A 24,193-nucleotide genomic window follows, 5' to 3' on the forward strand; every position below is an offset into this window, starting at 1 on the left:
TAATACTAACCCTCTATGTTAAATAGGCGATTTAAATCTTCTGGCAATTACACTTTTTTTTTTTTGCAATTTTAAAATTTCTTACATTATTAAACGTTTTAAAAATCGAATCTTCTTTATTCACACTTGATGATTTTAAAATTGCATAAATTTCTGTAAGGACAATTTTAAATAATATTTGCCATATTAATGCAGTAATTATCAGGTCATCTAGTCAGATGAGACTAGCATCTGATTCAGCGTCATGTAACGTGCTCCGTAGTCTCATGAAAAGTGTTTTTTAAATTATCCTTAAGAATTTAATTTCTTCGATTGGAATATATGCCTTTTTACATTTTTGAATCCACATCCAACTGGTTTTTTTTTCATGAAAGTATGCCATGTATTATTTTAAATTTTCAATGACTAGAAATTAAAAGCAGTCACGATAGTATTTAAAATTCAAGTTTTGAATGGAAGCAGACTTGATTGAGTTCTAATCCAAATTTAACGAAAGCAGAGTTGCCATTCTTCGGTCTTTTCGTGTAAATGTACACAAATGACATGTCACAAATGACATCACATGCTACACATGTCAAATGTCACGATGACTGACTGGCTCTGTTGCTAAGGTTTCGTAATAGGGTGTGTCGGTTGCTAAGGGCGTCATGATTGGGTTTCCTTTTACTTTTTAAGTACGACACGATGCAATCACTTGTAACACACATTTTAGCCAATGCTATTTTTATAATGAATGATCATCATGTATAGACTGCTCATCAAGTAATGAATGGCCATGAAATGACAGGTACCCTAACTATGGTCACCATTACACCTGTGATACCGTAACACCATAACAAATTCTGTAAGTGGCCGGACAAGTCAAGCTACATTCACATGAAAACACAAATCACAAATTGAAGGCACGGCAGGTTTTTAACAGCGGCCATCTCACTAACATAAGTTTCCGAACGGCCATCCCACTAACATCATGGATTCCACCGGCCATTCCACAAATATCAGGCCATCAACTATTTAAATATAACCTCCTAGACTAGGCAAACTGTTATTGAAACTGTAATCTAGTTTTAAAAATATTGTTTAATAGATTTTCCAGCGTACGCTGAATCCACCAGAATATATAAAAAGTCGAGTGTATATAATATTCCCGGAATCTTTGGTTATAAGTTCCACATTTTAAATCCAGCTGGTGGATGTGGATTCTGTTTATGACGTGGCCGACTAGTGCCCACTCATGTGCCACGCCCCCTCCATCCTCCACACACTGAAGGCATAGCTAAGTCTCTCGTGGGCCATATAGCTGCAGCTAGACGGGAAGTACTTCATCTCTGTCTCATCGCTTCGTAGAATCTGGAACAGGAAGTCGATGTACCGGCAGGCCAGCTTTAGAGTCTGTATCTTGCTGAGTTTGTCGGAGGGCAGAGTGGGGATGATCTTGCGCAGCTGAGAGAAGGCCTCGTTCAGGGATTCTGTTCTCTGGCGCTCCCGTACGTTCGCCAGGCAGCGCTGTGCTTGTAGCTCTTCTGGGGATTGGGGGCTTTTCCTGCGGGCTTTACGTGCCGCCTCGCTGTTGGGGGAGGACTCCGCCTTGTACGGCCGCTTGCGGGATCTGTGCTGCTGGAAGGGATCTGATCTGTCGGCACAGCTGTCGGCAGAGGAGCAGGACCGGGGGAACTCCTGCAACAGAGAGGGGACAGTTAGGACATTTGATCTTTGTAGGTTTGATCAGGACATGTAACATTTGTAGGACAGTTAGGACATGTGATCTTTGTAGGTTTGGTCAGGACATGTAACATTTGTAGGACTGGTAGGACATGTGATTATACAGGTGTAGGACTTGATCAGGACAATGTTTTAACATGGCACATATTTGTAGGACAGTTAGGACATGTGATCTTTGTAGGTTTGGTCAGGACATGTCACATATTTGTAGGACTGGTAGGACGTGTGATTATACAGGTGTAGGACTTGATCAGGACAATGTTTTAACATGGCACATATTTGTAGGACAGTTAGGACATGTGATCTTTGTAGGTTTGGTCAGGACATGTCACATATTTGTAGGACTGGTAGGACGTGTGATTATACAGGTGTAGGACTTGATCAGGACAATGTTTTAACATGGCACATATTTGTAGGACAGTTAGGACATGTGATCTTTGTAGGTTTGGTCAGGACATGTCACATATTTGTAGGACTGGTAGGACGTGTGATTATACAGGTGTAGGACTTGATCAGGACAATGTTTTAACATGGCACATATTTGTAGGACAGTTAGGACATGTGATCTTTGTAGGTTTGGTCAGGACATGGCACATATTTTAGGACAGTTAGGACATGTGATCTTTGTAGGTTTGGTCAGGACCTGTCGCATATTTGTAGGACAGCTAGGACATGTGATCTTTGTAGGTTTGGTCAGGACATGTCACATATTTGTAGGAATGTTAGGACATGTGACTAAACATGTGTAGGACTTGTTCAGGACAATTTTATAACATGACAAATATTTGTAGGACTTGTTCCGTCAAATATTTGCCTAGTAGGCCTACTTTGAATTAAAGTTAGGGTAAAGAATCAACACTTTGAATTAATGCACGATTTAACAAAATCCCGCACTAATCTTTCACTTCTTCATGTGGTAATTTTATGTCTGATTATAATTATTGGGTTTCAAAATTGTTTACAATATATAATAAAAGAAAATAATGATGATCTCTTCAATTTAGCAGATGTACAAGTGTGTGTAAATATTTGTCCCATGTCGCTATCATAAAGCTATGGAAACGATCACTTAACATACGAGGGGTTTTATAAAATAGTTTTTTCACCTTTAAGGTTTTAAAAGAATTATTTTTTCACGAGTATAAACAGAATTAGCGCGATGAATTGTTCTGGTAATATAGGCTACCAATGTAACCATCAAACAATACATGGACGTTTTGTTTGACAAATGCTAGATCATGATTTGCTAAGTTTCCTCTGTTACCAATCTAATATATAAAGCTCAGTTCTGTATGTAATGCATATGTTTGTCGTTGACAGTTCTATGGATTTAAGTGTTAGATTTTTAGCGTGCTCATAGTCTAAATGTACGAGTCAAAAAATTACCATTGAAAGTCTTTAAAAACAATTTTCATTCTATTTACTTAGAAGAATAATTTTCAATTATGAACGCGACATAAAATTTTTTAAAAATGTATCGACGTTTATAAAATTTCTAAAATTGTGTCGGAAATGTATTGACTGCACAGTTACTTCCCTTTAATAAAAAAAATTCTTAAGAAGAAAGAATTTACATTTTATTACTTTGTTTTTGGTGTTAAGAAAAAAAAAATAATTACATAATTAGCGGGGATTGATAAAGTGCAATGTCGTTAGGTATTTTTAACACTGCCTTTTATTTATTCTATACACTGAACATACTGTTCAATATTTTTTTTTTTAAATCAATAACATTTAATAAGCCAGGTCCTACAAATCCTATATGTTTTTTTCTTTCCATTTACGGATAAGCTTGGAGTATTATCATTTTTGTTCACTAAATTGAAACAGGCGCGTCCGCCGGCGCCCTTGCACGGTTCGATTTGGCACCCTGGGCTATCATGTGAGCGCTATGCTGCATAGTTTTGTTTTTAACAGTGCGATAGACTATGGGTAAGAAAGGTTACTATAGACTTTAAGTGAATCAAATCCGGGCGTCCTCCGGCACCCCGACAGGGTGCTATTTGGCGCCCCGGGCCTTCCGGTGTACGCTATGGTATATACGTTCGCGTGAGTTCAAAAGACTATGAATAAGTTATGTACTATAGTCGTTTACAAAGTTCAATCAGGCGGTGACGTCATGGTGCGTCCTCTGGCGCCCAGACAGGGTGCTATTTGGGGTCCCGGGCCTCCCGTGTTCGGTTTCGCGCCTACGTTCATTAAAGTGATTGCAAAAGACTATGAATAAGTTGGGGTACTATAGTCGTTTATTAAGCTGAAACAGGCGATTCCGCCCCGGGCTAGACTCTGAGCACTGTGCGTTTATGTTCGCGTTAGTGTTTTCTTTGTGTTTAGGTTGGGTTTGCGTTAGTGGTTGCGTTTTGATTTGGTTCGTTTTTGTTCTTTCTTTTTTCGTTTTCGTTTGTGTTTTATTTTCTTTGCGTTTGTGTTTGTATTTGTGTTTGTGGTTGGTTTTGCGTTTGTATTTGGTTTGTTTTCGTTTGTTTTTTCGTTTGTGTTTTTTTCTTTGGGTTTGTGGTTGGTTTTGCATTTGGATTTGGTTTGTTTTCGTTTGCTTTTTCGTTTGTTTTTTTCTTTGTGTTCGTATTGGTGTTTGTGGTTGTGGTTGGGTTAGTTGTTAGGTTTTTGTTTTCGTTTGTATTTGTAATTGTGTTAGCGTTATGTTTGCGTTTTGTTGTTTTGGTTTTGGTTTGGGTGTGCAATGCCGGGTTTATGATGATTACTAAACACACAGGTAATGGTCTTTAACAGAAAGGTTTTTCACAGAAGCCAGAGCAGGGCCTGGCCGGGACGGCTAGTGAACAATAAAACACGAATTGGATGAAATCCTTGCTGATTGTGTCATTCCGTGTTGTTCCCAGACTATGACGGTGCAGGAACGTTTCCAATTGACTCTGTTATCGAGTGTATAGAAGCAGCCGTGTTTACACTTTTTATATTCGAATGTGTAATAATTTTATTACCTGTTTAACTAAACTTTGTTATTTATTTTTAATCAGTGTATTCTGCTATTACAAAGTAATACTTTCTAAATCCTGAACTCAATGTAAATAAGCTATCTCGAAGTACAGATGAACAAATATATTTAAATTAACTTTTTTTTTAAAAAAAGAGAGTCACTTGTTTATATATAATGCTGAATTACCCTAAGTTTACCCTAAGTTTACCCTATCATTTAGCATTGCCCATCGGGTTGTCTTATAGGCCTGAATATTATTGGATAACAATACTTTGGTTTTGAAAATATGTTTTGTTATATTTTCATTTGTCTAGGTCAGTTGAGAAGGGTAAAATTTCACGGAAACAAAGTTGCATGAAATCATTGAGACGATTTAATTAGTATTAATTGATAATAACTTTGGTTTTTCATGTTTAAACACTCTTCTACCACAAATAAGACATAGTACTACAAATAAAATACGCTACAACAAATAAGATGTAGTACAACAAATAAAATGGACCACAATAAATTATATGTACTAAACCCAATGAAACGCACTACAACGAATAAAATGTACCCCCGACAAACACGATGTACTATGACACCCATTGGCTAGATTCTCCCAGTGTCTACTAGATATGTATATAGAGATGGGGCTCAGGTTTTTAATTAGAATGATGGGATAGCTCTAGTACGTGGTGAGAGGCGACGCCAGACCAGACAATGAATCGTGTATTACATGTATTGTCTCGCTATACAACGTAGACCGCGACGCTAATGCAGACCGACGTATCAGGGTGCCGCAGACATTCCAAAGTCACGCGAGATTCAGTCTCGGCATCAGCGGTGCTCATACCATGGACGAGGTACCCCGGGAGATGCCTGACAGGTCTGTGGGTCTGGGGCATAGCTGGGATTTCTGGGACGTATCCGACGTCTGCTGTCTTGTTGCCGTCTGCCGGAACGGCGCACTTTCCACAAACAATAAGACAGGGAACTAAATTTAGGTCAACTCAAATATGTTCTGCGTGTGTCACTTACTTCTAGCAATTATTTGTGTAGTAGGTGAGGTGATATTTCATTTTCAGAAATTGTTTGTGTTGTAACCACTCTTAAAGGAAGCTACTCTACCTAATATGTATCGTTAGCAGCCTGTGTAACAGCGCTACAACATGTACAACAGCATTACAGCATTTGCGACAGCGGAACAGCATATAGGCCTATAATCGTGAAACTGTCTATATAATCGCGGCTATAACTGTGTAACAGTGGCACTGTCCAGAGGCGTAGCAACCCTTCCCGGCGCCCGGGGACATACTTTCAATTTGGCGCCCCCTTGGGAGCAAATTTTCGATTTGCACCCCCCTCGAACTTTTCATTTGCACCCCCCCCCCCCCTCAAACTTTCGATTTGCACCCCACCCTTGAACTTTTCATTTGCACCCCCCCCCCTCAAATATTCGATTTGCACCCCCCCCCCCCCGAACTTTTCATTTGCACCCCCCCTCAAACTTTCAATTTGGCCCCCCCTCCCCCTAAGGTCGGCGCCCGGGGACATATGTCCCCCCCCCCCCGCCCCCCCCCCCTTGCTACGCTACTGGCACTGTCTATATAATCGCGGCTATAATTGTGTAACAGCGGTACTGTCTATTTAACCGAGCCACAGTCTATATAATCACGGCACACCCTGACTGCTGCACATCTACTGTTACACCAGCACAGTGAAATCGTTACTAGTGCAACGGTTATCTTACCCTTGTTATATATTATGGTAGAATATTTTGACAGCACAGTGCAATCATTATTTGTGCAATGCTTATATTACCCTTGTTATATATTGTGGTAGAATATCTTGACGTTCTCAGCTATATTTGGTTATTAACCAACTCCATCTATTTGTGGGTTGTTTTTTTTTAATCTGGCAAGTGGTTGTACGTCGTATGATTGTGGTAAACCACAATTTGCCAGATTGATGTTGACATCGCAGCCAAAAGGTGGTCGAATGAAATCATTCAAACCCTAGCTGTGTGGTTGTCTACAGGTTGGTCATTCAAACCCTATCATAGCTGTGTGGTTGTCTACAGGTTGGTCATTCAAACCCTATCATAGCTGTGTGGTTGTCTACAGGTTGGTCATTCAAACCCTATCATAGCTGTGTGGTTGTCAGCAGGTTGGTCATTCAAACCCTATCATAGCTGTGTGGTTGTCAGCAGGTTGGTCATTCAAACCCTATCATAGCTGTGTGGTTGTCTACAGGTTGATCATTCAAACCCTATCATAGCTGTGTGGTTGTCAGCAGGTTGGTCATTCAAACCCTATCATAGCTGTGTGGTTGTCTACAGGTTGGTCATTCAAACCCTATCATAGCTGTGTGGTTGTCTACAGGTTGGTCATTCAAACCCTATCATAGCTGTGTGGTTGTCTACAGGTTGGTCATTCAAACCCTATCATAGCTGTGTGGTTGTCTACAGGTTGGTCATTCAAACCCTATCATAGCTGTGTGGCTGTCTACAGGTTGGTTATTCAAACCCTATCATAGCTGTGTGGTTGTCTACAAGTTGGTCATTCAAACCCTATCATAGCTGTGTGGTTGTCTACAGGTTGGTCATTCAAACTCTATCATAGCTGTGTGGTTGTCTACAGGTTGGTCATACAAACCCTATCATAGCTGTGTGGTTGTCTACAGGTTGGTCATTCAAACCCTATCATAGCTGTGTGGTTGTCTGCAGGTTGGTTATTCAAACCCTATCATAGCTGTGTGGCTGTCTACAGGTTGGTCATTCAAACCCTATCATAGCTGTGTGGTTGTCTGCAGGTTGGTTATTCAAACCCTATCATAGCTGTGTGGCTGTCTACAGGTTGGTTATTCAAACCCTATCATAGCTGTGTGGTTGTCTACAGGTTGGTTATTCAAACCCTATCATAGCTGTGTGGTTGTCTACAGGTTGGTCATTCAAACCCTATCATAGCTGTGTGGTTGTCTACAGGTTGGTCATTCAAACCCTATCATAGCTGTGTGGTTGTCTGCAGGTTGGTTATTCAAACCCTATCATAGCTGTGTGGCTGTCTACAGGTTGGTTATTCAAACCCTATCATAGCTGTGTGGTTGTCTACAGGTTGGTCATTCAAACCCTATCATAGCTGTGTGGTTGTCTACAGGTTGGTTATTCAAACCCTATCATAGCTGTGTGGTTGTCTACAGGTTGGTCATTCAAACCCTATCATAGCTGTGTGGTTGTCTACAGGTTGGCCATTCAAACCCTATATTAGCTGTGTGACTGTCTACAGGTTGGTCATTCAAACCCTATCATAGCTGTGTGGTTGTCTACAGGTTGGTCATACAAACCCTATCATAGCTGTGTGGTTGTCTACAGGTTGGTCATTCAAACCCTATCATAGCTGTGTGGTTGTCTACAGGTTGGTCATACAAACCCTATCATAGCTGTGTGGTTGTCTACAGGTTGGTCATTCAAACCCTATCATAGCTGTGTGGTTGTCTGCAGGTTGGTTATTCAAACCCTATCATAGCTGTGTGGCTGTCTACAGGTTGGTTATTCAAACCCTATCATAGCTGTGTGGTTGTCTACAGGTTGGTTATTCAAACCCTATCATAGCTGTGTGGTTGTCTACAGGTTGGTCATTCAAACCCTATCATAGCTGTGTGGTTGTCTGCAGGTTGGTTATTCAAACCCTATCATAGCTGTGTGGTTGTCTACAGGTTGGTCATACAAACCCTATCATAGCTGTGTGGTTGTCTACAGGTTGGTCATTCAAACCCTATCATAGCTGTGTGGTTGTCTACAGGTTGGTCATTCAAACCCTATCATAGCTGTGTGGTTGTCTACAGGTTGGTCATTCAAACCCTATCATAGCTGTGTGGCTGTCTACAGGTTGGTTATTCAAACCCTATCATAGCTGTGTGGTTGTCTACAGGTTGGTTATTCAAACCCTATCATAGCTGTGTGGTTGTCTACAGGTTGGTCATTCAAACCCTATCATAGCTGTGTGGTTGTCTACAGGTTGGTCATTCAAACCCTATCATAGCTGTGTGATTGTCAGCAGGTTGTTGCCCGCCCCCGGGAAGGCGGAGTTCGACCTTATCAGGGCCCAAGATTCGTGTAGAGTTGTGGGGAATTTGGTGATTACAAGTCATTTTACGTCAGGTAGTTGATAAGGCGATGCTGAGTTAGGTCCCTTGGTTGTAAGTCGTCGGACTTTCTCACGAGAACAGGAGGAATAACTACACGTTGAGGATCAGGGGCGATAACTACAGGGACAGTTATTGCATTTTGATTATTAAATCCAGGGGCATCAACTACATAGACAGCATCTACAAGGGATATATCTGTATAAGAAGTATTAAGATCAGGGGCAATAACCTCATGGACAATAAATGTAAATAGAAGTTAACATCAGGGGCGATAACTACATAACATATCTGAATATAAAGAAAATTAAGATGAGCAATAAATGCAAATAGGTAATTATAATCAGAGCAGACAATTACAGGGGCAAAAAAAAAAAACAGCTTATAGATTATTAATGGAAAACACGTACAGAGACAATAACCGAACATGGAAAATTAAAATAAAGGGCGACTACCACAGGCAGGAGATGTACACAGAAAACAGGCTCCAGGAAGTTTGATGCCGGAGCTACCCGGCGGCCTGCTGTGTGACATAATGAACTGTGGGCGGTGCCGGCCCTGGGAACAACAACATGCACAGCGAGGGCGCCTCGGCTCCCGTGAGAAGCCGGGCGATCCGGCCCAGCCGGGAGTGTAAGCAGACGAGAGCCGGTTTGCCGGCTCGATAGGTTTATTGCTTGTCTAGATTACATGTCACATCCTAACGATATTTTAACAGTATCACGCCGAGAAGTTATCAGAAAACGCTAGAAATATAACAGAGCTGTTGTTAAGGCTTGTTCGAAGGGAATAAATAGTCGAGGGCATAAAAAGTTTAATCGGGGGCAGCTTTGTTCGTCGTATGTTAGCTACTGTCTTGTTGAAGGGCATAAATAGCCGAGGGCATACATAGTATGGGGCATAAAGACAAGGCACCAGGGCTTACAAGTTATTTAAAAAACAGGGCTTTCAACTCAATATAATTTAGCTAAGGATTGTGTCCCTTTAAGATTTGATTGCTTCCCTTTGTTCCAGAAGAGTTTTCTATTCCAGCTGATTAGAAATCTGCCCACTACACTAAACTTCTTGATTTTGTAGTATTCTAAAATAGTACTACAGGATATGATATAATGTGTTTAAGATTCTAACGTTTTAAAAAGAATATTTAAAATGGTATAAATTTTTGACATAGATACCACAGACACCGACACAGATACCACTGACAGACACGGACACAGATACCACTGACAGACACGGACACAGATACCTCTGACAATGACAGATACCACTTACAGACATGGACACAGATAACACAGACACGTGACTTACTGCCAAAGAGCTGTCATCACTACAAGGACTAAGTCGGCTCAGGGCCGTGCTGCTGACGGCTGTCTTGTGGCTCATGGCTCCGTACATCCCCAGCTGTTCAGTGGACCGACCCAGGCTGTCCATTGCTGCTTGGAACTCGGCTTCAGATTTAATTAGGCTGCCTGAGCGGTCAGTGTGTAGCAGGCTTCCAACACGGTCGGTGTGTACTAGACCCCCAACACGGTCAGTGTGTAGCAGGCTTCCAGAGCGGTCAGTGTGTACTAGACCCCCTACACGGTCAGTGTGTAAAAGACTCCCAGAGCGGTCAGTGTGTACTAGACCACTCACACGATCAGTGTGTACAAGATTTCCAACACGGTCAGTGTGTACTAGACTTCCAACACGGTCAGTGTGTAGCAGACTCCCGGAGCGGTCAGTGTGTAGCAGCAATGGCACCCTGCTCATCCCAGCATGGAAGCCGTCCATACCATGGAGCTTCTACAAGTAGAACATTTAGGTCATTAGTTGTTTATAGAACAATTAGGTCATTAACTGATTGGTAAAGTTTATAGAACATTTAGGTCATTAACTGATGGGTAAAGTGTATAGAACATTTAGGTCATTAATTGTTATTAAAGGTTATAGAACATTTAGGTCATTAATTGATAGAAAAGTTTATAGAACATTTAGGTCATTAGTTGTTTATAGAACATTTAGGTCATTAGTTGTTTATAGAATATTTATGTCATTAATTGATGGGTTAAGTTTATAGAACATTTAGGTCATTAATTGATAGATAAAGTATAGAACATTTAGGTCATTAATTGATAGTAAAGATTATAGAACATTTAGGTCATTAATTGATAGGTAAAGTATAGAACATTTAGGTCATTAATTGATAGTAAAGTTTATAGAACATTCATTAATAGATGGGTAAAGTTTTAGAATATTTACGTCATTAATTGATAGTAAAGATTCCAGAACATTTAGATCATTAATTGTTTATAGAACATTTAGGTCATTAAATGATAGTAAAGGTTATAGAACATTTAGTTTATTAATTGATTGCAAATATTATGGAATATGTAGGTCATTAATTTACAGCAAAATGTATAGAATATTCAGATAATTAATTGATAGCAAATGTTATAGAAAATTCATGTTGTTTGATAGCAAAGTTTACAGAACTTTCAAATATGATTCAAATAATTCCTTCACTTAAAATTTTGACAGAGATTTCAAATAATTAATTCAATAGAAAGTGGACAGACCTTTTAATTAAAGGTGACATTGTTTTGTTTGTGAATGCTAATGAAAACAAACCACGTGATAATTTAGTTACAACACAGTATTCTAACAGTCACGTGACGCTGGTCCGCCCCACCGCCGGGCTGTTGGTGCCACTACCCTTGGGGAGTTGGTTAGAATATTTTAAACGTGGATTGTAACTACAACTTTTGATTGGTTAATTAAAATTTAAAATCAATGAGTTACACCTGCATGGAGATTGGTTTGTGATGTGGCTGATACACACGTTTAGTCACTTAGTGACGTTGATAATTTACATCTTAATTAATTAAATCTTAATTTAATTTACATCTACATTATTTTCGTACGGTAATATGACATCACATGAAATTTGTAGTGACCTTAGATGCAGTATCAAAAACAATGTATTTGGAATCTTAGATGTGACATGAACAAGTTACACAACAAAGACGTTTTAACATAAACATTGCCTTTAGGAATAACATAAAATTTCACATAATAAAGACTTTTTAACACAAAAAATGTGTTTAGATGTTACATAAAAAACTAACGAAAGAATTTTGATTGTACTTATCAAAACTATTATCCATCAAAGTTATCCAATGTGAGATCAGATTATTGTGACTAGCAAACTTGACGTTACAGAACTTTTGTCGTGGTGTGAGAACGGAGCTTCTTCTTACACCCTCCAGTCAATCAATCAATAACAAACAATAACAATATCATCACTAAACTTTTATAATGCTGTGAGAACGGAGCTTTGTCTTACACCCTCAAGTCAATCAATCAATAACAAACAATAACCACATCATCACTAAACTTTTATAATGCTGTGAGAACGGAGCTTTGTCTTACACCCTCCAGTCAATCAATCAATGACAAACAATAACCACATCGATCTGAAGTTCCCGTGCACATTTTGTTCCGTATGTTTTATCATTTTACGGCGAACATGTTTTTATACATCTACTACAGAAAGACATCAATTATAATACAATTGTCCTACTTATACGTCCGTATGTTATAAAGCAACTATTATAATAATTTAGACGTCCGATATGTTTTATTTCAAACAACTTTCCCCAACTACCCCTCTGTAAAAAAAAAGAACAACAACCCATTATATCGTATTCTCATATCGCTATGTCAGCCATCATTGTCGAGCCGAATTATTTAATTTCCTCTTTAATCAACGGAGAAATTTAGCTAACGAGAAATTGTATCGTCTGTGCAAGTTGCAGAAGGCATTACTCTTGTAGTGTAGCAACTTTTTTTTTTTACCCTTAACATCTTTAATCGTAATATGCTACATTAATCGGGCTTTCCCCATTAATTATTTTTAGCGTATTACACGAATGTTTTAAAACTAAGCAACACACCATTGATGTTTCTTCCATACCACACAGATGATCATTATAAAGTATTGGTGATTTAAAGGCTATTTTATTTTGTTAACCCAACGCGTATTTTGATTTTCATGTCTTTCAAATAATTATGTGCCATTTTTATTTTTAAAATCTACTAAAACCATCAAATAACTTATTTATGCAGAAATCGTTTACTTAGTAATCGATGCGTTTTAAATATAATTTTTAGAATGAGTAAAATATAATTTAATTGTTGTTTAAGTCTACTTTTGTTTGCTAAAAAACATTGTACACATGAAATACATACCCGGGCTATACATATATACATAAAATACATACATCGCGAGCTAAGATCTGCACTCGCTATCACAAACGCTCGTTAGCGAACACACGATATATGACACAATTGCTCATATCCAAAGCTTCAGAAGGAATCTGCCAATTAGGTGAAATGTGGGTAGGACATGTTTTATTGCTGGCTTTAATACCAGACCTAGCCTGTTCCCGGGGTGGGGGGTGACTATAATACCAGACCTACTCCGTCCCGGGGGTGAGGGGGGGGGGGGTGACTGGCAATAAGTCGGGCAGGGAGTGAGCGAGACTTTAATGGAAACTTGGGTTTATGTGAGAAATCTTAAGTTTTGTACTGCTCCGTGATGGTAAGAAGGGAAGGGGGGATGCCCAGGGGTGGGGTGGTAGCCTGGGGTGGGGTGGTGACCTGTCGTGTTGAATCACACCCCCTGTAGGTGCTAGACCTGGAGCCAGTGTGTTGACGGGCAGAGCAGGAGGGGAATCTAGCAGTTGTCTGAGCGAATCAAACTTGGCAGGTATCATAGCGAGATGGTTCTCTCGTCCAACGTAGGGGGGTGAGGGTGAGGGTGAGGGAGATGGGGGTGGGGGTGTTGTCAAAAACCATCCCAGTGTGTACAGAAACAAGTACCTGATGACCTTGGTACACTGTTGGCCGTGGCCTGCAAGTGGCCATGGCCCAACGTCTTCACTTCAACCATGGCCCTATAGGTGACCATGGCCCACAGATAACCATGGCCCTATAGGTGACCATGGCCCACAGATAACCATGGCCCACGGATAACCATGGCCCACAGATAACCATGGCCCACGGATAACCATGGCCCACAGATAACCATGGCCCACAGATAACCATGGCCCACGGATAACCATGGCCCACAGTTGAATGGACTTCAACTAGGCCGATCAAAGGCCCACAGACAAGCCTAATCCTAAATGAGCTAACTACTGTACACAAATACTCAGTAAACTTAAGCAGTATCCTAACTTGTGTACAAAGTAACCTAACTTGTATGCACAGTAACCTAACTTGTGTATAATGTAACCTAACTTGTGTATACAGTAACCTAACTTGTGTATATAGTAACCTAACTTTTGTACACGGTAACCTAACTTGTGTACATAGTAACCTAACTATGTATACAGTAATCTAACGATGTACACAATAACTGTATACACCGTATACTCAGCGTGTGTACACAGTGTATACATTTCGTCAGATCTTGATAAACACAGTACTCGTGTGATGTGGGGGAGGGGGGGTCGTGTACGTGTACATGTACATACGCACAATCATTTGTTTACATATAGTGACGTCATCTCTTATTTCTACTCACCCAAAGTGTAACACGAAGATCCGCACGTTCATCCAAAAAAAAAATATCCACAGTGAAATTGTGCTATAAACCGATACAACTATAGATCTACCGGTATCTAATACCAACGAGATTATCCAAAGATTAAGATCAGATTAGTCAGACACTCACCTATTGGAAATATATTCCCTCAGCACGTGTTTGACAGCAAGCAAGCGTATCGTCTGCGCTAGTCTATCTTTGACAGGAGTCACCTCGCCTCTCTAGAAACCAAAGCTCCCCTTTTGTTTTCCAGCTCCCAACTTTATCCGCCTCATCTAACTCACTCTGATACCCCTCATTACCCACGTTTTTTTTTTTATTGGCATGCGATCATTGACGAGGTATTGGTTGATTGACAACCACAAGTCCATTTGTCCGACCCGTCAGACCAATCAAACAGCGGGAGCGATCCGGCATGACCCCGCCCCCTTGTGGGGATTCCCGCGCTGGTTCGTCCTATTCTGACGTCTACCTCACGGGCGTTTAACCGTAGCACGGATACTCTCCCCTGGTTGCCATGGCAACGGGTACCAACAGGTACCGCCTGCTGGTGAAGGAAACAAGTGTTGGGGAGATGTTTGCCTTGGTCATGTGACCACGGATTGTTTGGTCATGTGATCAGGGATTGTTTTGATTGTAAATGTTCGTAAACTCACAAATTCGCGTCTGCTTCTATGTGGTATGTGTTAGCCCCCTCCCCCCCCCCCCCCCCCACACCTTGTCCACATCACAACGTTCTTTGTACATTAATCAAATCAAATCAAAGTTGCTTATAACGTAATGCAAAAAGCAGGTGTGTGTGTGCGTGTGGGAAGGGATGGGGGAGGAGGGGGTCCATCATTGGTGAAAAATAGGGTGTTCATCGTGTAATAATATAATTAATTTATAAACTTGAAACACAGACCAGAAACAGTTTGTAGAGTTGAAACACAGACCAGCAACTTGTGAATTCCGGCAGTAGGTTCATACTCTCAAACATACAGAAAGGTTTTTATAATTTTATACTGGCAAAATATCATGCCGATAGAGACATGCGACTCTAAAGAAAATACTAGAAATTTATTCTAATCCGGCTCTTAAATAAAGCGGCTAATTAGATGAAATGAAACGGCTAATTAGATGAATTAAAACGGCTCATTAGATGAAATAAAGTCCTTATTAGATGAAATAAAGTCCTTAATAGATGAAATAAAGTGCTCATTAGATGAAATAAAGTGCTCATTAGCTGAAATAAAATTGCTCATTAGATGAAATAGTGCTTATTAGATGAAATAAAATTACTCATTAGATGAAATAAAGTGCTTATTAGATGAAATAAAGTGCTCATTAGATGACATAAAGTGCTTATTAGATGAAATAAAGTGCTCATTGGATGAAATAAAACGGCTTATTAGATGAAATAAAACGGCTTATTAGATGAAATAAAGTGCTCATTGGATGAAATAAAGTGCTCATTAGATGAAATAAAGTGCTTATTAACTGAGATAAAGTGCTCATTAGATGAAATAAAATTGCTCATTAGATGAAATAAAGCGGCTGTCGTTGAAGCTTTTTGCTGAGAAAACTACAAAAGTTGAACAATATATTTTATGCTGTGTCTACATCTGAAATAATAGAATACGTGTAATTTTAGTTCAGTCAGACTGACAAGTTTAGGAAAAATAATGTATGAAATACCATGATATACTAGCCTCCATTATTACATGAATTTAATCATAGCTAAAGCTAGAAAATCCCTTTGCTGTTGCAAAGTCATAGCTAGGCCTAGGTTATAGCGAGAAAATAGCATTGATAAATTAAATCGTTTAATCAACTAAACAAGTTTTCTGCTAATCATTAAATCGATAGATTTCTAAAAATAATGTTCATGTTTAAATCTGCAGAAACTATACTAAAACAATGTATTTTTCAGAGGCGTAGCGACGGGGGGGGGGGGGGGGGGGGTACATATGTCCCCGGGCGCCGGTCCTATGGGCGCCAAAATAAGCTCATCTTAGCTGCTATTTTGAATTATAAATATAAAAAATATATATGGGAGGGGGGGGGCGCCAAATTGAAAGTTTGTCCCCGGGCGCCGGGAGGGGTCGCTACGCCTCTGGTATTTTTCTAATCTGGACAAAAGTTAAAGCCCCTGGTTGTCAAGGAGACAGTTTTGTTGTATTTGTTCAACATATCACGTGATCAGACGATCAAAGAACAAGTACAGACTACACCTTAGACGTGACGACAGACGCCACTTTTCATCCAGAGAGGGGCGGGGTCAGGTGGTAAGGTCAAAGGTCAGAAACTTTTAAAAATAAAAACCTCATGTGACAAAAACTAGATGAAGTGGGTAACCGTTAAAATGGCAGACCACAATACTTTTTTCTACGAGACTTTACTCTATTTTTTAAAAAGTTTAAGTAATTAAAAGTGGATTAAAAATCATGTCTATATCCCGAGTTGCCATCCCCCGTAGTGGTATATAAGAATATTCGAGAAAGTTTAGGGGAGATCACTCCCGCTTTATTTTTTTATTAGTTTCAAGTAACTCGGTATTTTGTTCTTATACAAACTGTTTTTTCTCCCAGTGTGTTTGTTGCATTTCATGGAGCCCATTAAAACGATGTGAATATGATACGCATTCTCCCCACCTACCACCCCGCCCCCCTCCCCTCTAACCGTTATTGTTTCAAAATGACTTTTGATAACCGATGAAAATTGTATGTACATTGTATGTAATTCGTTCCGTCCCACGAGCCGCATTTTGCGGCTCATGGTTTCACGTGAGGGCTGCAGTAGTAGCTTCATATTCAAATCCAGTCCAATATTTAAATCAACTTTTACAAACCCATGCTCTTAAATACACTACATCAAGGTATTTATTTTTATCCAATAATTTCGCAATGGAACTGCTTTGCGTGTTTTATTGGTTTTGAAATAATTTTTCAACAAGAAGTTACAGCGAGAGTAGTAGTAATCAACGTTCTAAGGGGAAAATCAAGAGTCCAGTGTGTATTTTATGTGCGTGGTGTTCTTAAGTGTTATACACGGATATAATTATGTATTTTACAAATAACTGCACATCAGCTTCAAAACCACTGCGCGGCCGCACAACCACGCAGCTGAGAGGGAACTTAGGTTTGTAATAGCGATAACAACACCCTTGCAATATTACAACATAACAAATCAAGAAAATTACTGATGTAGGTTAACGCTCAGGGACATCGGATTGCTGAGGATAAATTTTGACGACATGGGATAGCTGGGGATAAATCTTGACGACATAGGATAGCTGGGGATAAATCTTGACGACATAGGATAGCTGGGGATAAATCTTGACGACATAGGATAGCTGGGGATAAATCTTGACGACATAGGATAGCTGGGGATAAATCTTGACGACATGGGATAGCTGAGGATAAATCTTGACGACATGGGATAGCTGAGGATAAATCTTGACGACATGGGATAGCTGAGGATAAATCTTGACGACATGGGATAGCTGAGGATAAATCTTGACGACATGGGATAGCTGAGGATAAATCTTGACGACTTAGGATAATTGATGTCACCTCATCAGAGATAGATATAAAAGCTGTGACACGGGTCTAAAGCAATCATTGTGTAACCGCGGTCTATAACAAAACAGTCACTGTATTACCGTGGGCTATAACAAAACAGTCACTGTATTGTCGAAGTCTATAACAAAAAAATCAATGTATAACCGATGTCTATAACAAAACAATCACTGTATTGCCGAGGTCTATAACAAAACAATCACTGTATAACCGATGTATATTACTTCAATACGACCCAGGAATTAACCCAAGAAATATACAGAGTTTCTTTCTGCATCTCTTCGGGGGGGGGGGGGGGGCGCGGTGCCCCCCGAAGGAAGTCTCGTGCCCCTCTCCCTCCCTCCCCCCCCCCCCTCCGAGCGAAATGAAATTTATATAGAAAATACATACTTTTAACAGTTAAAGGCCTCCACCCCGAAAATTTTAGTCCACCCCCCCCTCGAAATTTTTAAGTGCACCCCCGGAGAAAAAAGTCTGGAAGAAACAAAGCAAATATACCTAACACTACCTGTATCCGGCTGGTCAAACAGCCATTACTTAATTAGTATTGTTTACCTCTGCTAGCCTCTACTTCCCCTATCTGCCAACCTGTTATACACTTTGGCATCAACGTGCTAATTAATTTCACATTATGTGGCACACTTAGACCTCTCTATTTCAGAATGAGATTTCCTGACTCTATTTCATGAGTGTATCACATACATTTTATTGTGTCTTAAATGTAAATATTTTAAACAAAACAGGTTTTTCGATTTCAACAAGCGACGGGGACAAGTATCTTAGTTACCTAGGTAACACGTCAACAAGCCTCTCGCGTGATTCCCGTTCTCCAACGAGCAGCTGGCGTGGAGTGATGTGACAAGTAGATCGTATTGTCTCCCCTGTAACGCTAGAGTTATCTCTTGTAGAGTTGCCGGACCTAAGGTGAGAAGAACGGGCTGACACCTCAGTTCCGGGGCGCCCATGGAGCAGGCGTGAGAAGGGGCAGGAAATGGCACTTGAGCAGACACTAAGTGCCGGCTAGTCATGATGGGGGTGTTTTATACTGCTGGCTGCTAGCCAAAGTTGGTTCCTCTTTAATTGAAATACCTACAGACATACTGGTCAGTGGTGAGGCAAGTTGTTCGCCTACAGGTGTATATTATACGGTCAACATACACGAACTTACACAAACACACAAGCATACCTATATATATATATATATATATATATATATATATATATATATATATATATATATATATATATATATATATATATATATTCTATTCTATATATATATATATATATATATATATATATATATATATATATATATATATATATATATATATATATATATATATATATATATATATATATATTCTATTATATATATATATATATATATATATATATATATATATATATATATATATATATATATATATAATGTTAAGCGAAATGAAAAAAAAACCCATTGCAGACAAACTTTATTGAACACAGGGTTTTTAAATATGACTTGTGTCGTAGGCTTGTTAACATTTTACAGGTTAGTTTATAGATCCTCTATACTTTTCTATCATGTGCATTGCTAGGGTAGAGCGAGGGATATTGGAGGGGGGGGGGGGTGGGGGAATTTCTAATCAATTTAGACCAAAAGGAAGACTACATTCACTGCACAAGTTAAATACAATTCGGAGTTTTCGGTAAACTGCGGTAATCTTCGGTAATCTTTGTTATTATAGGACGGTGATCTCCGATAATCTACGCAATTATCCGGATACTAAAGATGAGAAGTCGTGAGACGCTGAGACATGAGATTTGAGACGGGTCTAAGTCCCTCTTGAGTACTCAACTAGTGACTGCAGTGCATGTGTACCTAGTGATACAGGCCCTCTAGTTAAAAGTTGAATTAATTAGACTGTAACAGTACATCAGAGATACAACATTATGTTTGAGATTTAAAGAATGGCGTTAAGCCATTATACATGATATGTGAAGAATGGTATTAAGAAATTCTATTGGAAATGTAAAGAATGACATTAAGCCATTATGTATGAAATGGGAAGAATGCGATGAGACAAGAATGTAGGAATTGGTCTAACGTATTCGACATGATAAGAAAAATCGTGACTTGACATTTGATAAAAACAGTTTTAAAAAAAAACTTGTCGTTTTTTTGGCTATGACGTAATTCTCCCCAATGACGACAAAACCTTCCTTCAACAGCACCGCCCGGGCCACCAGGACCAGCTTTCTGGCAAGCATTAGAGTCAGCCCTGCCCCGTCTGTCCCCGTCCCCCACCAACTCCCCGACTCACCCCGCCCCAAAGGTTACTCAGTGCACCGCGTCCTGTTCCTCTGGGACCCGTCTGCAGCCAAGAAAACACGCATGGTCCCCGGATGTTGGAGTGGTACCCATTGTTGAGCTAACGTAATATTTACTTGACATTTTGCACGTGGGCTTCCGGAACTTTCCTCGCTCTAGCCGGGCCCAGATCGCACGTCAGTGCCGGTGTTCACGTCTTTGGCGTGATCCTGATCACGTGTGATCTCGTGTTTGTCTTCCCTTGGTTTAAAATGGCGATGATATGCCGTGTAGATTCCTGCATGTGCCCGCTTCCGGCTGGGTCTCTGTTCTTTCTGCTCTTCATTTCCCACAGAGTCTCTCAAGTGTACTCGATAACATTATGGTAGACCGGCAGCGATGCACTCAGTACCACAGTACTTGGGTAGTAGTAGCATGCAGTATCACAGTACTTTGGTAGTCGTGGCACTCAGTACTTCAGTACTAGGATAGTAAATGCACTCTGTACCACAGTACTATGGTAGTCGATGCACTCAGTACCACAGTACTATGGTAGTCAATGCACTCAGTACAACATTACAATGGTAGTCGATCTTGGATGCACTCAGTACTACAATACTTTGATAGTCCATCATGGATGCACTAAGTACCACAATACTTTGGTACTAGGTACTACATCACTACCAAGTCAGATCTACCTATTTACACATTTAGTAAGACCCTAAGTTTCAGTCAACACTACCATATATTCTGTACCATCCACTAGTGTAGATATATGCTCCATTCGACATCTTCGTTGTGTTCGATTGGGCAATTCCATCTTTCATTGACAATTTGAGACTGATACCGCTGTCTTAATGTAAACTCCGACCATCCAGTAAAGATAAGATTTATAACAAAATGAGTTGGAAGGGTTTAAACCGACCCATATATATACTGTCCCGTGGAGTATATAACCGACCCGTGTAGTGTTTACACTGACCCATGTAGGGGTCACTATGACCCACGTACAACTAACACAACGTGACGTTTACATGAGTACAAGGGAAACATTGGACATACGCACTCCAAGTGTTGTTGTACACATTAATTTGAGCTTATTATCAACGCCATGTTTGGCATGCTATTTTTAGATTTACGCGCATGTATGTTTGATATATGACTTAGATTGGACCCTGTTTCGTTGTCACTTCTTATTAGTTTTTTTCTTTTATTCTAGTCTTCAGTAAGTTTTTATTAATGTAAGTACATTTGACACTTACCTTATAAATGCAAGGGCGTTTATAATGTATAGTTTTAACATTATAAATGTAAAGACGCTAAGAAAATTTAGTTGTAACATTATACATTTAAGGAAACTTACAATATATAGCTTTAACATTATAAATGTAAGGACGCTAAACTTACAAATACAACACCGAGACTTCCCTTACATGTAAGCTAAATGCACTTTCTCTTTTTCGAGCATTTCTTTCTGTTTCTTTGTCGCGTGCGATACGCAAATAGAAATTTTTAAAAGTGTATCTGCAACAAACGACAGACAAATAAAACAAAGAATGGAAACACGATCCGCTCGGGGCTAAGGTTGGTACGTTATCTGGATTAGACGATGATAAGATTTACAGCGCTAATCTTTCAACACTGTCGTCTGCTTATAAATGTCAGACAGACGTGTGAATGGGGAAAATTTAACACTTGCTGGAATAGAGTTTAACGCCGCAGATACAAATAAAACATTTTACAGTACAGCCAAGCCGGTGTGTTGGGTTTTTTTAAGATGGGAATTTTTGGTTCGAGGTCAAAGCTTGACCCTGAGAGAAAGTCCAGAGCTGACCAGTCCCTGTTTACAGGCCTGTGGTACCGCCTGCGGGTTGATGAGCTTGGCCAGTGGTCATCGGCACTGAAGCGTGACCAAGATTGTTTGGGTAGGTAGGTCAGACGTGCTAAACTGCTGGAGGGTGAAGAAGTTTGGAGGGGGGGGGGGGTGGGGGTGGCATTTGTTACGGGCTGGTCAAGAGACCAGTAACATTGTTACGGCGTTGTGTTGACGTATCTGCGGGAAGCTCCGTGGGGGTGGGTGGGGGGGGGGGGGGTAGATTATTCACGGCGTATTTTCATCCACTCCGTGATGTGTTAATTTGGCAGTCAAACAAAGTCATTAAAAGCAAGTCATCAAGTCAAGTTTTCGCAAGAACGACAAGAACCTGAAGCAACTTTTGGAATCTAACTGAGTTGAATCATTCTAAACATGTACTCTGTCGTTTTTGTACGGCCCTACAGCTCAGTAATGGTTGACAGCCACTGTGAGTAAAGTTTTAGGATGGTGCATACATTACATACACAAGCAATTAGATATTCTATTTTTAGCAATACTGTATCACATATACCGTTGTATAACATGGCCATGGATAAATCCCCTCTAAATGATACAACGGAAAGGTGTGGTTAGATGGTAGAGCTTAGGACTACTAACTTTAAAGTCTCGAGTCTGAAGGACATCGCTAAGTTTACCCAGCTCTTATAGGTACCTGGCTTGTCATAGAAACCAAAGCAGCTGGGCATAGGACTGATCACACCATCCCCTCAAATGCCTAGGTCATTGATACAGATGAACTCTACTTTATCTGCCCGACGTGTCTTGGGCACGTACGAGAATATACGATAAATACATGCTACAATATTACTAGACCATACCTTCCACGTCACTCCTACATAGACCATAGCACAATATGGCTGGCTACTATACACATTGTGTGATATCTGTCAGAACTTGTGAGAATCGCATCATTATAGATGATATCTCGTTATCTCATCATTATAGATGATATCTCGTTATCTCATCATTATAGATGATATCTCGTTATCTCATCATTATAGATGATATCTCTTGTATTTCATCATTATAGATGATATCTCGTTATCTCATCATTATAGATGATATCTCTTGTATCTCATCATTATAGATGATATCTCGTTATCTCATCATTATAGATGATATCTCGTTATCTCATCATTATAGATGATATCTCGTTATCTCATCATTATAGATGATATCTCGTTATCTCATCATTATAGATGATATCTCTTGTTATCTCATCATTATAGATGATATCTCTTGTATTTCATCATTATAGATGATATCTCGTTATCTCATCATTATAGATGATATCTCTTGTATCTCATCATTATAGATGATATCTCGTTATCTCATCATTATAGATGATATCTCGTTATCTCATCATTATAGATGATATCTCGTTATCTCATCATTATAGATGATATCTCGTTATCTCATCATTATAGATGATATCTCTTGTTATCTCATCATTATAGATGATATCTCTTGTATTTCATCATTATAGATGATATCTCGTTATCTCATCATTATAGATGATATCTCGTTATCTCATCATTATAGATGATATCTCTTGTATCTCATCATTATAGATGATATCTCGTTATCTCATCATTATAGATGATATCTCGTTATCTCATCATTATAGATGATATCTCGTTATCTCATCATTATAGATGATATCTCTTGTTATCTCATCATTATAGATGATATCTCGTTATCTCATCATTATTGATTATATCTCATGTTATCTCATCATTATAGATGATATCTCATGTTATCTCATCATTATAGATGATGTCTCTTGTTATCTCATCATCAGTGACATTGCACCTTAATGCAAGAAATAATTAGCTAGTCCCGCCATTCTGTGAGTTTAATTAGTTTAATGTTCATTATGCACCTAATGAGTTGAACAAAATTAAATACGACAAAGATTAAAATTAAAACACAAAACGATGAAAGTTTTGTCAAAGGGTTAAGTGAGTTTAAAAAAAAATGATCCTACCATATAACACCCATCCGAGAAATTGTGCGTCTATTTCTCTCCCCCCTCATATTTTTTTATACTCTGCTGAGCTCAACGTAC

General features: G+C 39.5%; 1 protein-coding gene across 2 annotated transcripts; it reads right to left on the reverse strand.

Moving 5' to 3' along the window:
* Nucleotides 1-24,193, reverse strand: LOC131943818 (uncharacterized). 2 transcript variants are annotated; one of them, XM_059304110.1, is made up of 3 exons: nucleotides 24,113-24,193; nucleotides 10,118-10,594; nucleotides 1-1,677 (listed from the first exon to the last, which is right to left on the reverse strand). In XM_059304110.1, the coding sequence occupies exons 1-3, from the start codon at nucleotides 24,113-24,115 to the stop codon at nucleotides 1,222-1,224; spliced, it is 936 nt and encodes a 311-aa protein (XP_059160093.1). In that variant the 5' UTR covers nucleotides 24,116-24,193; the 3' UTR covers nucleotides 1-1,221. The 2 variants fall into 2 exon arrangements, with proteins under 2 accessions (XP_059160093.1, XP_059160094.1); XM_059304111.1 differs by lacking the exon at nucleotides 24,113-24,193 and adding an exon at nucleotides 14,529-14,673.

The sequence above is a fragment of the Physella acuta genome, unplaced genomic scaffold (genome assembly GCF_028476545.2).
Source record: "Physella acuta isolate Inbredline_101_S28 unplaced genomic scaffold, ASM2847654v3 ptg000466l, whole genome shotgun sequence".
Taxonomy (NCBI): domain Eukaryota; kingdom Metazoa; phylum Mollusca; class Gastropoda; family Physidae; genus Physella; species Physella acuta.